Raw genomic sequence first — 13,052 nt, 5'->3', positions numbered from 1 at the left:
TGAACAAGTTATAGATATAGACAGAGACAGATATATATATATATATATTGTAAAACTTTTTGAAATAGGAATTTTTTTTAGAAATGATGGGAAATTTGTCAAAAAAAAAACAAAAAAAACAAAATCAGAAACAAATACTATATAAAGAATAATAAATATGAAATTAAAATCAATAGTGTCAAAATAAATATGCTCGATCTCTAGTAGTAGAAATCAAAATCAATTTCAAAATCAATATCAAATTGATAGTAGTAGTAGTGAAAGTGATGATCAAGTGTTGACAGTATGGAAGAGATCAAGCATAAGTTTTCAAGGGACTGATGGATTCATAGTTTTTGATAGTAGCAATGGACAATTGGTTTTCCTAGTAGATAATTACTTTAGGAAGAATCGAAGCTGTGTTTGGATATAGATGAGTATGGCTTGTCCTAATGGATGGATTTAGAAAAGCTTTGCTTACCTTGAAACCCTAGGTAATTAACCACTTTGCTCTGTATAATACATGTCGGTAAGAGAGATCACAACGACGAGGGCAACGAGAGAAAGTGATAGGGATGAAGAAAGAGGATCTCGATTGGGGGGAAAAAACGCGGTAACGCCATGCCAGCAGTAAAGGTCCCCCGAAACCTTTTGATCCAAAAGCTTCCATGGTAGAATTAGGGTTTTTAGAGAGAGCAAACTAGGGTTTAAGAAAGAGAGAGAGAGAGAGAGAGAGAGAGAGAGAGAGAGAGAAAGAAAGAAAAAGAAAAAAAAAGAGTAGTCTAAGCAGAGAGAGGGCGAATGAGTTTTGAAAAAAGTATACAATATATAATATATAGATGGATAGTTTGATTATGTTGTAAGAACTTATCTTTATAAACAAAGTATTTTAAAGTCTAAATTTCTTATCAAAAAAATCTAAAATTGAATTTATAGATTGGATGTGCTTTATAATATTAGTGACAATATTTTGGAAAATTTAGTCTAGCATTTCTTCCCAACTTTTAGTCATGGGAAAGGTCCACAATATTTCTTTTTGTAGTCTAAGGTCCTCAGCCATATCCTCTCTCTTCTTTCTCCTCCATCCCTCTCTCTCTCTCTCTACCTATACATATATATATACACATATGTATACACGTGTAGGGATCGAGGTTTCATTGATTCAGGTCAATCCAAGACTGTTATTCACCAACATTTTTAATCTGATTTCGACTCAAATCTTAGCTATGAAATGACGGAGTTTAGAATTTTCTAATTGTGTTTTGAGTAAAAACTCGATTTCAAAGCTATTGAATTTGAAGGGGATTTGTAGAAAATCCAAGCTGTTGAATTTGAAGAGGAATCTTAGCTATGAAAAGTCTCAATCACACACGTCCGTATCAGTAACCGCACCGACGTCGGATTTTTCGACGAAGAAACTTGTAAGGCAATTGGATTTTATAGGTTTTTGTGGCACATCAGCAGTGGTGGTGTTGTCGAAGCAACCTCGGCAGCCGCCAGTGGCTCAACCACTATCGTTGCCACAACAACAGCTACTGGCAATGCCAATGCAATCTCAGTCGCCTCTTCTTCAATTCGGCCTGTTTAAGTCTTCAATTATCTATTTTTCTTGCTCTGATCATTCATGAAGTTTCAAATTTGTTTTAAAATATTTGGTTTTTGGAAGCTGAATTTCTCTAATTTATGAAAGGTTCAAGGGTTTTTAATGATAGTCCAGAGAAAATTAGTCAAAATAAAAATAGTGATTGTTCAATTTTCTCCAGTTTGTTGTTGTTTGAATGTCTTACAGTCTAGAGAAAATTTATCAAAATAAAAATGGTGGTTGTTCAATTTTATCTGGTTTGTTTGTTGTCCGAATGTCTTACAGCCCAGAGAAAATTAGTCAAAATGAAAATGCTGATTGTTCAATTTTCTCTAGATTTTTGTTGTCTGGATATCTTATAGTCCAGAGAAAATGGGTCAAAATAAAAATAGTAGTTGTTTAATTTTCTCTAGGTTGTTGTTGTTTAAATGTCTTATAATCCAAAGAAAATTGGTTAAAATGAAAATAGTAATTGTTCAATTTTCTCTGGGTTGTTGTTATTTGAATGTCTTACAGTCTAGAAAAAATTGGTCAAAATGAAAATGGTGCTTGTTCAATTTTATCTAGTTTGTTTGTTGTCTGAATGTTTTACAGTCCAGAGAAAATTAGTCAAAATGAAAATAGTGGTTGTTCAATTTTCTTTGGTTTGATAAAAAACATAGAGAAAATTGATCAAAACACAGAGAAATTATCTGAGAAGTCCAAATATATTCTCTAGATCAATGTTGAGGGACCTTAGACATTATGAAAATATTGGGTGTCTTTTATGCTATAAAATCTTAATACCAGGAACCTTAAAAAAATCCCCTTAATATTAAGAGTTTGTTTTGGTATTTTCTTAAATAAATGCATTTTTAGATAAGTGTACTTATTTGAGTCATATTACATCTATATTTTTTTTGTATATTTTTTGGTATGAAGTTAAAAAATGCATTTATTCGTTTGGCAATGTACTTTTTGGCTAAAAAAAATACAAAAGACGAAATATGTTAAATAAATCAATAAGTCAAAATGTCATATCTAATCCTTAATCATTTCACTTTTTATCTTACAAAAGTAAAAAAAGTATAAAAAAAAAAAACAAAAAAAGCTAAACAAACTTTTAGGGTTGGTTTGGGAAGTGGGTTGGTTTTTTGACTTTTTGACTTTTTTGACTATTTTAGCCTGGGCTAAAAAGCTTGGTTTGGGAAGAGCTTTTTTGACTTTTTTGACTTTTTTTGTGAGAGAAGAGTGTAATGATTATGGGTTGGATGTGATATTTTATTTGTTGTGGCTAAAATAGCCTATTTTGTCTTTTGTGACTAAAATAGACAAAAAAACCCACAAAATTCCTTCCCAAACGGTGCCTTAGTCTCAGGTTTGTTTGGCAAATCACTTTTTAACTTAAAAGCTAAAAAGTCACTACAAAAATAAAAAAAATTAACAACTTATACCAAACAAGTCAAAAATTCTTTTTTCTCTCTATTTTTTGCACATCTTTTCGTAAAAAATTAAAAAGTCATCCCAAGCATACTAAGCCTCCGTTTGGGAAGTGGGTTAGCTTTTTGGCTATTTTAACCTGGTTTGGGAAGGGCTTTTTGACTTTTTTGACTTTTTTTATGAGAGAGGATTGTAATGATTATGGGTTGGATTTGATGTTTTGTTTTTTGTGACTAAAATAGCCTATTTTGTTTTTTGTGGCTATTTTAGCCAAAAAAGGCTGACTTTTTTCTTCTTAAACGGAGCCTAATTTTTTTTATATTATATTTTAACCAAAAAAATTACTAAAAAAATATGTTTCTAAACGAGACCTAAAATAATTAAAAAATCAACTAAAAAAAATTCAATTACCAAATGGTAACTAACCCCTAAATCTACGCCACAGATTCACTTTTGATAAAAAATTCAAGGTGACCCTTCAGGAAATGATTTCACTTCATGCTCTTTTTTTTTTTTCCTTTGATATGTAGGGTATTGTGTGCACTAGACTAAGGTCAAGTTTGACATTCTTAAAAAAATTTAAAAAGTTAAAAAGTCATTATTCTATTTAAGTCACATCACTTCTCTATCACATAACTTCAAACCCAATCCATATTTCATAAAAAGTCAAAAAGTACACTTATTTAGGACATCACAAACAACCCCTAACTTTACAACACAAATCACCTTGCTTGTTCTACTTTTAAAAAAATACTTTTTAAAAAATTCAACTTTCTTATTTTTCGTATTTTTTTGTTTTTACTGAATTTTTTTAAATATTTTAAGCAATTTTTTTACTTTTTAGACACACCTAATATAAATACACTTAAAAAGAAAAAAATTGTAAAAAAAATCTTTTAAAAATTTACTAAATACCAAAAATACAAGAATTCAGTATATTTTTTTGTATTTTTATGTATTTATTAATTTTTTAAAATATTTTTTCATAATTTTTTTACTTTTTAGATACATCTAAGTAAGGTGCATTTAAAAAAATTTAAAAAAAAATGTTTAAAATTTTAAAAATATTCACTAAAAACAAAAAAAAAATGAAAATCAAAAAATCAATTTTCAAAAAACTTAATCCAAAAAACTCAAACCAAACACACTGAATAAGTTTTCCGAAACAGGTTAATTACCTATTGTTCGTGGTTTCAAAAGTTTTGCTGGCGATGAGAGTCGAATATGAAACCTTGGATGGAGCAAACCTCCATACTCTACTATCCTTTATATCTCCCCATACTATATTTCATGGCCCTATCCCAAGCTCACAATGATAATTCGAACAATTCATTACGTAAACCCATCAGTAAAAATGAGTTGTGCAAAAAATTAGTTTCATATTGTTAGATACATAAACAAATTATATTTTATTTTTTTAAGTAGACGGCGACTATGAATTTAAATTTAAAACTTCAATTTTATAAAATAAAAAATATAATTTTTTTTTATCTATTCATCAATATCTGATGAAATAGATTTTTTGCACAAACTATTTTCATTGAGAGAATTATGAGATAAATGATTCAGATCATCGTTGTGGATCCAAAGTGAAGCTCACGAAATAAAGTATGAAAAAATATTTTTAAAAAATAAATACACAATTTTTATACAAGATATAAAAGAAAATGTTTGAGACCTTTGGAAAAATTTCATAATTTGACTCATAATGATGTGGTATAATAAATGTTCACTTTTGATGATTTGTTAGACACAACCTCCGTTTGGGAAGTGGGTTGACTTTTTGGCTTTTTGGCTTTTTGGCTATTTTAGCCTGGTTTGGGAAGGACTTTTTGACTTTTTGGCTTTTTTGATTTTTTTTGTGAGAGAGGATTGTAATGATTATGGGTTGGATTTGATGTTTTGTTTTTTGTGGCTAAAATAGCCTATTTTGTTTTTTGTGGCTATTTTAGCCAAAAAAACCTGGCTTTTTGCTTGCCAAACGGAGGCACAATAATATAAGGTCTAACCCTCTTACTACATTATTGTGAATGAATTTATAAATAAAAAAAAAAAAAATTCAAAACTCAACTAAATATAATGAATGAGTTTATTTTCATTTTGAATTAATAAAGATAAATAAAACATATCATTTTATAAAAAGTTTCTCCATATAAATTCTAGTTATATAGCATCGTCAATTCTTTTATTTTTAAGATTTTTTTTTTTTTCGCTTTTCTAAGAAGATGCATGTAATTATGGATTTATTTGACATTGTGGGTTGATTTTTTAATTTTTTAACTATTTTATTTAAGATTAAAAAGTTTTGTTTTGAATGAGTTTTTTGGTTTTTTTTTTTTAATTTTTGTAAAAAAAAAAAGATTATAATTTGAATATAATATTTTATTTTATTAATTTTTTTATTTATTTTATTATTTTATAACTATTTTAGTCTAAGGCCAAGTTTGGGATACTTAAAAAAAGCCAAAAAGTTAAAAAATTACTCAAAAAGTTAAAAAGTTAACACTATTCACCAAAAGTTAACAATTACGGCTGCACAATTCCCAATCTTAATTTTCCTCTACAAACCAATTTTTTCAATTTTTTATTACACATTTTTTTATAAAAAGTCAAAAAGTTAACCCAAGCATTCATATTTTTTTCCTCAACTTTTTAATCAAAAAAGACAAAAAGTACACTTATTTAGGACACCCCAAACAACCCCTAAGATTGAAATGTTAAACGAAAGTTTTGTTACAAAAGTCAACTAGTGCTGACAAAGTAGCTTTTATAAATTGTTTTTATTTTGTTTTTAGGTGTGGATATCTAATTATCTATATAGTTCGTTTCATATATTCCAAATTCTGAGTGGACTTTGGGCCCATAACATATAGCATAGTCTTGGATGATAATAATTAGGGCATATGTCATTTTCCATAGTCCAAATCTTCCAACATATCACATGCATCCCTCCTAATTCATGCCTCTGAACATTGAATAAATGTATTTTGTATGGCTGCCATTTTGGTGATTTGAAATTATTAAGTTTTTTTGTTTTGTTTTTAAGTATTGATTAAAAAGTTAGTTTATTAGATAAAAATAAATTTATAAAAAAATAAGGTTATTTTTTATATTTTAAAAAAAATTCTAATAAATTTTTAAAATGACTAATGTGAGTTTTTTTGGCATAAAAGGCTTTATTTTAATGGCATAACAAAATGATTTTAGTAATTGTTAGATTTGAATTGTTTCATACTTATTTTTTTGGTGTGAAATTACAATATTATTTTTATAGTATTGTCGAACCCTTGTAAAGATATAGTGAAATTTTTTAAAATATTGAAGATAAAATCATTTTTTATAAATTTATTAATAAAAAAATTCATAATGTGATGATTCTCTGTTGGCTGGGTCTGCAGTGGTTCAATCAGTAAAAAATTTCTCTAGGATACAGCCATGTTTGGTTTAAATGAAAAACCGAAGGAAGGGCACAGGAAAAAAATATTTTTATATTATATTTTAATTTATTTATTTTTCTTTTGTTCTTTTCCACCCAACCAAACAACATGAAAGAATCCCACATTCCCCTTCCTCCTTTGTTTGGTTTCCTTCCAACCAAACACAGAAAGTTATGAAGAGAGGTTAAAGAACATAAAGGAAGGAAAATGAAATCCATTTTTTTTTTTTTATGGGTAATAACCAAACAAAAATAATTGGCAAAAAAATTAATTTTTTTCAACTAAATACCTTTTTTTTCTTATCATTTTTCTAAATACAACCAAAAGTACAAGAAATTAATTTTGCTTCCTTCATTTCAGTTTTTGGTGGCAGCAGTAGGTGATAGAAGACGGGTTGAGAGAGAGAGAGAGAGAGAGAGAGAGGGAGTACAAGGCATGAGAGTGGTGTGCCATGAATAGCTGAGAGGAGTTTGGCATTTTTGGAATGGTGATATTACGTGCAGCAATGTATTAATTAGTATATATTAATTGGTGTATGTAATATTGTTATTTTCGGAATTAAAATTGATATTTGAAAGAATTAATTGTTAATAATTTTTAAAACTTTGATGGTTAGAATGTATTAATTTTGTCAATGTAAATTACCTATAAATATTTTATTGAATAGATGACTAGTTTGAAAACACTATTTATTGATCCATTTTGTTTTTTTCAATATATTTCACTATTTTCGAAACATTTCTTATAAATCTTTTAATATTAAACTATACTCTAGAATACTCATTAGCATTTGTTAAAAAAAAAAATGTACAAAAAACACATAGTTATATATAGGACAAATTACACTTTATCCTCTTAACTATCATCATTTTTCATTTTACAACGTACTTCCTTCATCTTCTACAAGTTTTCAATTTAACCCTTATATCTTTATTTTGTTAACAAAATTGATTGAAAAATTGCATGTAATGTACACATATCATATTTATATCAGATTTTTAAAAAGTATTTTGTCATAAATATGATATGTGCACATTACATGCACATCTTTCATCAATTTTGTTAACAGAATGGAGGCATAAGGATTAGATTAAAAACGTTTAAAAAGTAAAATGGATACATTATATCAATTTTTAGTTTGAGGGGATAAAATGAAAAATAATTATAGTTGAGAAAGGTGAAGTGTAATTTGGCCTATATATAAATAAATGGATTGAGTTTCTCTCATGTTGAGATTTTACGCATAAGAGAACTTGAGAGGCCTATAAAAAACCTATCATGGGTCTTGTTTCAATAATCTGAGCCGTTCATTTTGTAGTGCCTTCAATATATATTATATATGAAATTTTTTTAATTCAATTAAATAATCGTAACTTTTCATTTTGTTGCATTTTTCTCTAAAAAAATTGACGACAAATATATATTTGAAATAAATCATCAATTTTTTTAGAAGCAAATGCAATAAAATGAAAAAATTACGATTATATAAATGACGTAATTTTTTTTTATAGATGACATATTGAAAACTCTACAAAATAAATGGTTTAAATAATTGAAACGAGACTTGTAATACGCTGTATGGGCCACTCAAGTTGTCTCATGTTGAGATGAGAAACCCAATCCTAAATAAAAGGAAAATTTTAATATACACCATTTTAAAAAAGATGTGTCATATATACTCCTAATTGTACAATTTTTTTTGTAGTTATAATTAATTTTATTTTTTAATTATAACTCATAAGTTTTTTAATTATGTTATTTTTTTTAATGAAGACTCCGAAATTTGAAATTACACTGTGGGGGAACATTGTGCACATAGTGTTGGGAGTGTTTGACAAGTTGGATTTTAACTTATTTTTAACTAAAATTCACAAAAGTATAAAATAGATTAAAATAGTTAATACGATAATATATTATATTAAATTTATAATAATTTCACTTTTTTATCATAAATATCACATCTAATTATAAAAAAAATTAACTAAATTCTTAAACACAAAAAATTTAATTTATTAAAATAATCAAAAATTAAAACAACCAACTAAAAACGTCCCAAACACCCACCCAGGTTTTGTCGCTCTATATTTGTGTGAGAAGGGAAAGCATAGGAAATGCCGAAGGAAGAAGAAACACTTCTTGTCATCAGCTCACAGCTTTCTCCTTCTTACTTTCTCTCTCTTTCCCTCTCTTCCCTTCAAAAACCCTGCTTTCTCTCTCTCTAGATCTGTACTCTCTCTCTCTCTCTCTCTCTCTCTAAGATGGAGCCTCTCTTGCTTTGTTGTTCTTATCTGGTAAGAAAACTCTCTCTCTCTCTCTCTCTCACAGAACTCTCTTTCTCTCTGCACTTTGATCCTAATTTTTTGTGGGTTTTCTTTTTCATTCTTGCATTTTATGATTTATCCGCCTTTCATATATGTATGTGTGTATGTAAATGATTTTGACTGGTTCTGTGATAGCAATAGTGCATTTTTTTGATTTTCTCTTCACTATCTAGAGACATATCTATAGTTTTTTGTTTAATTGTTTTCTTTGCCAATTCAGTCTTCAAAACCAGATTCTCTACCCCTTGTTTGGTTTGCGAGAAAAGAAAAGTTTTCTTTTGTTCTGCTTATTATTCCTTCTGATGTTGTTTTGATACATCCCCCCCCCCCCCCCCCCTCTCCAAAAAAAATTATGAAAAAAAAAATTTCTTTATCAAGTCGAGAAACATGGTTGCATTTAGTCGGGCTTTATATTTTCTGGGTACAAAATCATGAAAAATCATAGTTTCCAAGATTTATTTTTTTCTTTCAAATACTTTCTCGCCAACCAAACAGATAACTTTGTACTTAATTTTTAAAACTCTGATCTTCAATTACAGTCAATTTTTTGGGACATCTTTTTGTGCTTTTAGACTTTGTTGCGTAACAAACCTTAACCTATCTTTCACTTTAATTCGCTTACATGGGTCACTTGAAACCCTCCGATTTTATAGAGATTTTGTCCAAATATAGATCTGTCTTAACACAACCCTGTGTCCAAAAATCTATATAATATAACATAGCTTAAGTTCCTTCTGTATTATCTATTAATAGCCTCCAAAATTTTCAATCATTACAAGTAGTATAACATAATCTTTTCATTTTGTTCTATATTTGTTGCCATTTATGTTTGTGCATATCTGTATTCATCGTGAAATCTATATTGTTTCTTGCATTTTCTATGATTTTGATGTTAATCTATTGGTGCTTGTTATATTCAATTTCTTGATTTTTATCAAATATACTATCTTAAATTTTCTTACGATGTGTTTGTTAATATCTGCTTTTAATTGATTCTAATGATGGGTTTTTCATTGTTGTGTTCAGTTGGATTAACGCCACTAAATGATACCATGTGCTTTGAATTAGAGTGATTAGAACCCATATCGTCTCTGAAATGAATAACTTGACTGTTGAAACCGAAGATACTTTTGCCAGTTTGCTTGACTTTGCTGCTAACAATGACATTGAGGGCTTTGAACGGTATATTGAGTGTGACCTTTCAGGTATTGATGAGGTCGGGTTATGGTATGGCCGTCAAAAGGGGTCGAAACAGATGGTTCTAGAGCATAGAACTCCATTAATGGTTGCTGCTACATATGGTAGTGTTGATGTTGTCAAACTGATTCTTTCATTGTCTGATGTTGTTGTTGATGTCAATCGACCGCATGGCCTTGATAGAAACACGGCGCTTCATTGTGCTGCCTCAGGCGGTTCTATGAACGCAGTTGATGTTGTGAAACTTCTCTTAGAAGCCGGTGCTGATCCTAATATGATCAATGCCAATGGCCATTATCCTATTGATGTTATTGTAGTGTCCCCAAAATTCCAAGACTTGAAATTTTCTCTTGAGAAATTTCTCACAACCAATGATTCTGTATCAACCGCCACTTCGAATTCTAATTCTCCACCGCAATCACCATCCCTATCATCATCTTCAAACTCCAATTCTTCCCCCAACAGTTCTAAGTTCATCAATGTTACTCTTTCAGAAAAGAAAGAATACCCAATTGACCCGTCCATGCCAGACATCAAGAACACCATCTATTCAACCGATGAATTTCGAATGTTCTCATTTAAGGTCCGGCCTTGTTCTCGTGCCTACTCTCATGATTGGACCGATTGCCCATTTGTTCATCCGGGTGAAAATGCTCGAAGAAGGGACCCAAGGAAATATCACTATAGTTGTGTTCCTTGTCCCGATTTTCGCAAAGGGGCTTGTCGATTAGGGGATATGTGTGAATACGCGCACGGTGTTTTTGAGTCCTGGCTCCATCCTGCTCAATATAGAACTCGCCTTTGCAAAGATGGCACAAGTTGCAATAGGAGAGTATGCTTTTTTGCCCACACACAACAAGAACTCCGACCCTTGTATGTCTCTACCGGTTCTGCTATAATGTCCCCCTCACCGTTCACTCCACCCTTGTCTCCATCTACCAATGGCATTTCAAACATGGGTTGGCCCCATCCAAATGTCCCGGCATTGAATCTCCCAGGAAGCAACAATCATCAATCAAGTAGTCGCTTACGATCATCCCTTAATGCAAGAGACTTTGCATCAGAGGACTTAGATTTGTTGCCTGATTTCGATGTGCAGCAACAACAGCTGCTCCAAAATGAACTGTGTCGCTTTTCTCAATTGGGTATTAGTAATAATTCTTTGAACTGTTCTGCTGAGAGCTCTTCTCCCCGGTTTTCTGATCAGGCACTGGCTTCATCTGTTTTCTCCCCAACACACAAGTCAGCGATTTTCAATCAGTTTCAGCATCAGACTATTTCGCCAATGAGCCCTCGGGTTTCATTGCTTGCTCAACACGAGAAGCAAAAACAACAGTTTCGCAGCCGTAGTTTCCGTGATCTTGGCTCCAATTCTGCTAGTGATTCATGGTCAAAATGGGGCTCATCCAATGGAAAGCCGGATTGGTCTGTTAATCCTGATGAATGTGGTAGACTTCGTAGATCATCATCGTTTGAGCTTGGAAACAATGGAGACGAGCCTGATTTATCATGGGTTCAATCACTTGTCAAAGAATCTCCACAAGAAGTTGCAGATGCAGCTGGATTTTTGAGCGAAGGCTCGAATCTGAACTCCCAGATTGAAGCAAATGATCAGTCTGTTCTGGGTGATTGGATGGAGCAAATGCAGCTTGATCAGCTCATGGCTTGGTAAAACCTTGATCATGTTTTACCAATCTTGAGCATGAAAAGCAGCGCGTTTTTGGAAAACAGTATATGTTTTTGTTGTTTTTTTATGCAATTGCAGGTTGTTTTGTAACAGATTTCCCAAACCCAATCAGTTTCAAACTTATTTTGTGAAGTCGTATTTTCTAAACATGACTTTAGGATTTTGAAACCAAAACTTTAACCCAAAAGTCGACCAGTTATATTTTGACACAACATTAGGGTTGTCACTGTTAAATTTTTTGTATTCATGTTTTGAAACCACACTTCAACCCTAGCGTCGCCTTCATGAAACAACTTGGGTTTAGAAAATAAGCTTAAAAAGGTTTGGGGTTTGGGAAATCTGTTACAAAACTACCTGCATTTGGTAAAGAAAACTGCCTGTTTTTTATTTTATTTTTTTGGATTGTGGAGGATGGTGGCAGTAACAAAGGAAGGAAGGAAGGAAGGGAGCTCAAATATTCAGGAAAAAAGTAGTTTTTTTTTTTTTTTTTGTTGCAGCTGAAGTCAGGAAGGATGATGGGACCCTAAACCCAAAAATAAAAAAAGCCCAGTTCCACCCAATATTCAAAAAAACTTTATGGGGATCAGATGCTTGGTGAACATTGTTCTGTTGCCTTGTGAATCTACTTTTGAAAGTATGTAAAGCATTTTGTTGAAGAAATAGTGATATCCTTCTGTTGATATGTTGTCATGTCACATATGATTCTATAATCTTTTTTCTTAAAAAAATAAATGTGAAAAGAGAAAGAAAAAATGAAATTAAAGAAAAAGAAAAGAAAAGAAAAATTGTTATGGTATTTTTTGTGTGTCATTAAATAGATTTGAATTTTCTAATGTCAAAAAATTGTTTTCTTGCAGCATTGTGTTTTTTTAAATATGTTATGGGGGAATTATGCTTTTGGTTAGTGTTGATAAAAAGCTTGATTACAACACATAGGCCCAGCTTGTTTGGCCGCTTCACCAGCCGGACTGGAGTAGGATTGATGTAGGTCACACTCACAGTATGTTTGGTGTTGTTTGGGAAGATTGGTTTTACAGTCTGGGCGGTTTAGTAATCTTCTCGAGTGAGTGGATTAACTCGGTTGGAAAACGAGCGAGATTAAGAAAATAATAAACAGTTCTAGGCTATCCGGCCGTCTCTCTGAATGTCTGCCCGAACATCCGATACAATGCAATATTTTTATTTTTATTTTTTTACAAACATAGCTGGGCAGACAAAAAAATAACTGGCCGACCAACTTCTTTGTTTTTTTAAAAACCCAAGTGCACCTTTTGTTTTAATATTTATTTAAATTTTTTTAATATAGAAATGTTTTTTTAATTTATTTTATTTTAAAATAATTTACCAATCTCATTATTAATTATTTCTCATACTATTATCAAAGTAAACATACTTTTACTTAATTCTCTCACTAACAATTTTTATATTAA

At 30.6% G+C, this 13,052-nt stretch overlaps 1 protein-coding gene across 1 annotated transcript; it reads left to right on the top strand.

The window, feature by feature from the left end:
• The first annotated feature begins 8,475 nt into the window (after nucleotides 1-8,475).
• Nucleotides 8,476-12,302, top strand: LOC114320507 (zinc finger CCCH domain-containing protein 30). Its single transcript, XM_028267576.2, has 2 exons — nucleotides 8,476-8,708; nucleotides 9,765-12,302. The coding sequence occupies exon 2, from the start codon at nucleotides 9,835-9,837 to the stop codon at nucleotides 11,605-11,607; it is 1,773 nt and encodes a 590-aa protein (XP_028123377.2). The 5' UTR covers nucleotides 8,476-8,708; nucleotides 9,765-9,834; the 3' UTR covers nucleotides 11,608-12,302.
• Nucleotides 12,303-13,052: the final 750 nt, after the last annotated feature.

Source organism: Camellia sinensis, chromosome 10, assembly GCF_055761805.1.
Source record: "Camellia sinensis isolate YWXY chromosome 10, ASM5576180v1, whole genome shotgun sequence".
NCBI lineage: Eukaryota > Viridiplantae > Streptophyta > Magnoliopsida > Ericales > Theaceae > Camellia > Camellia sinensis.
The sequence above is the reverse complement of the archived record's forward strand: the minus strand, read 5'-3'. Positions and strand labels throughout refer to the sequence as shown.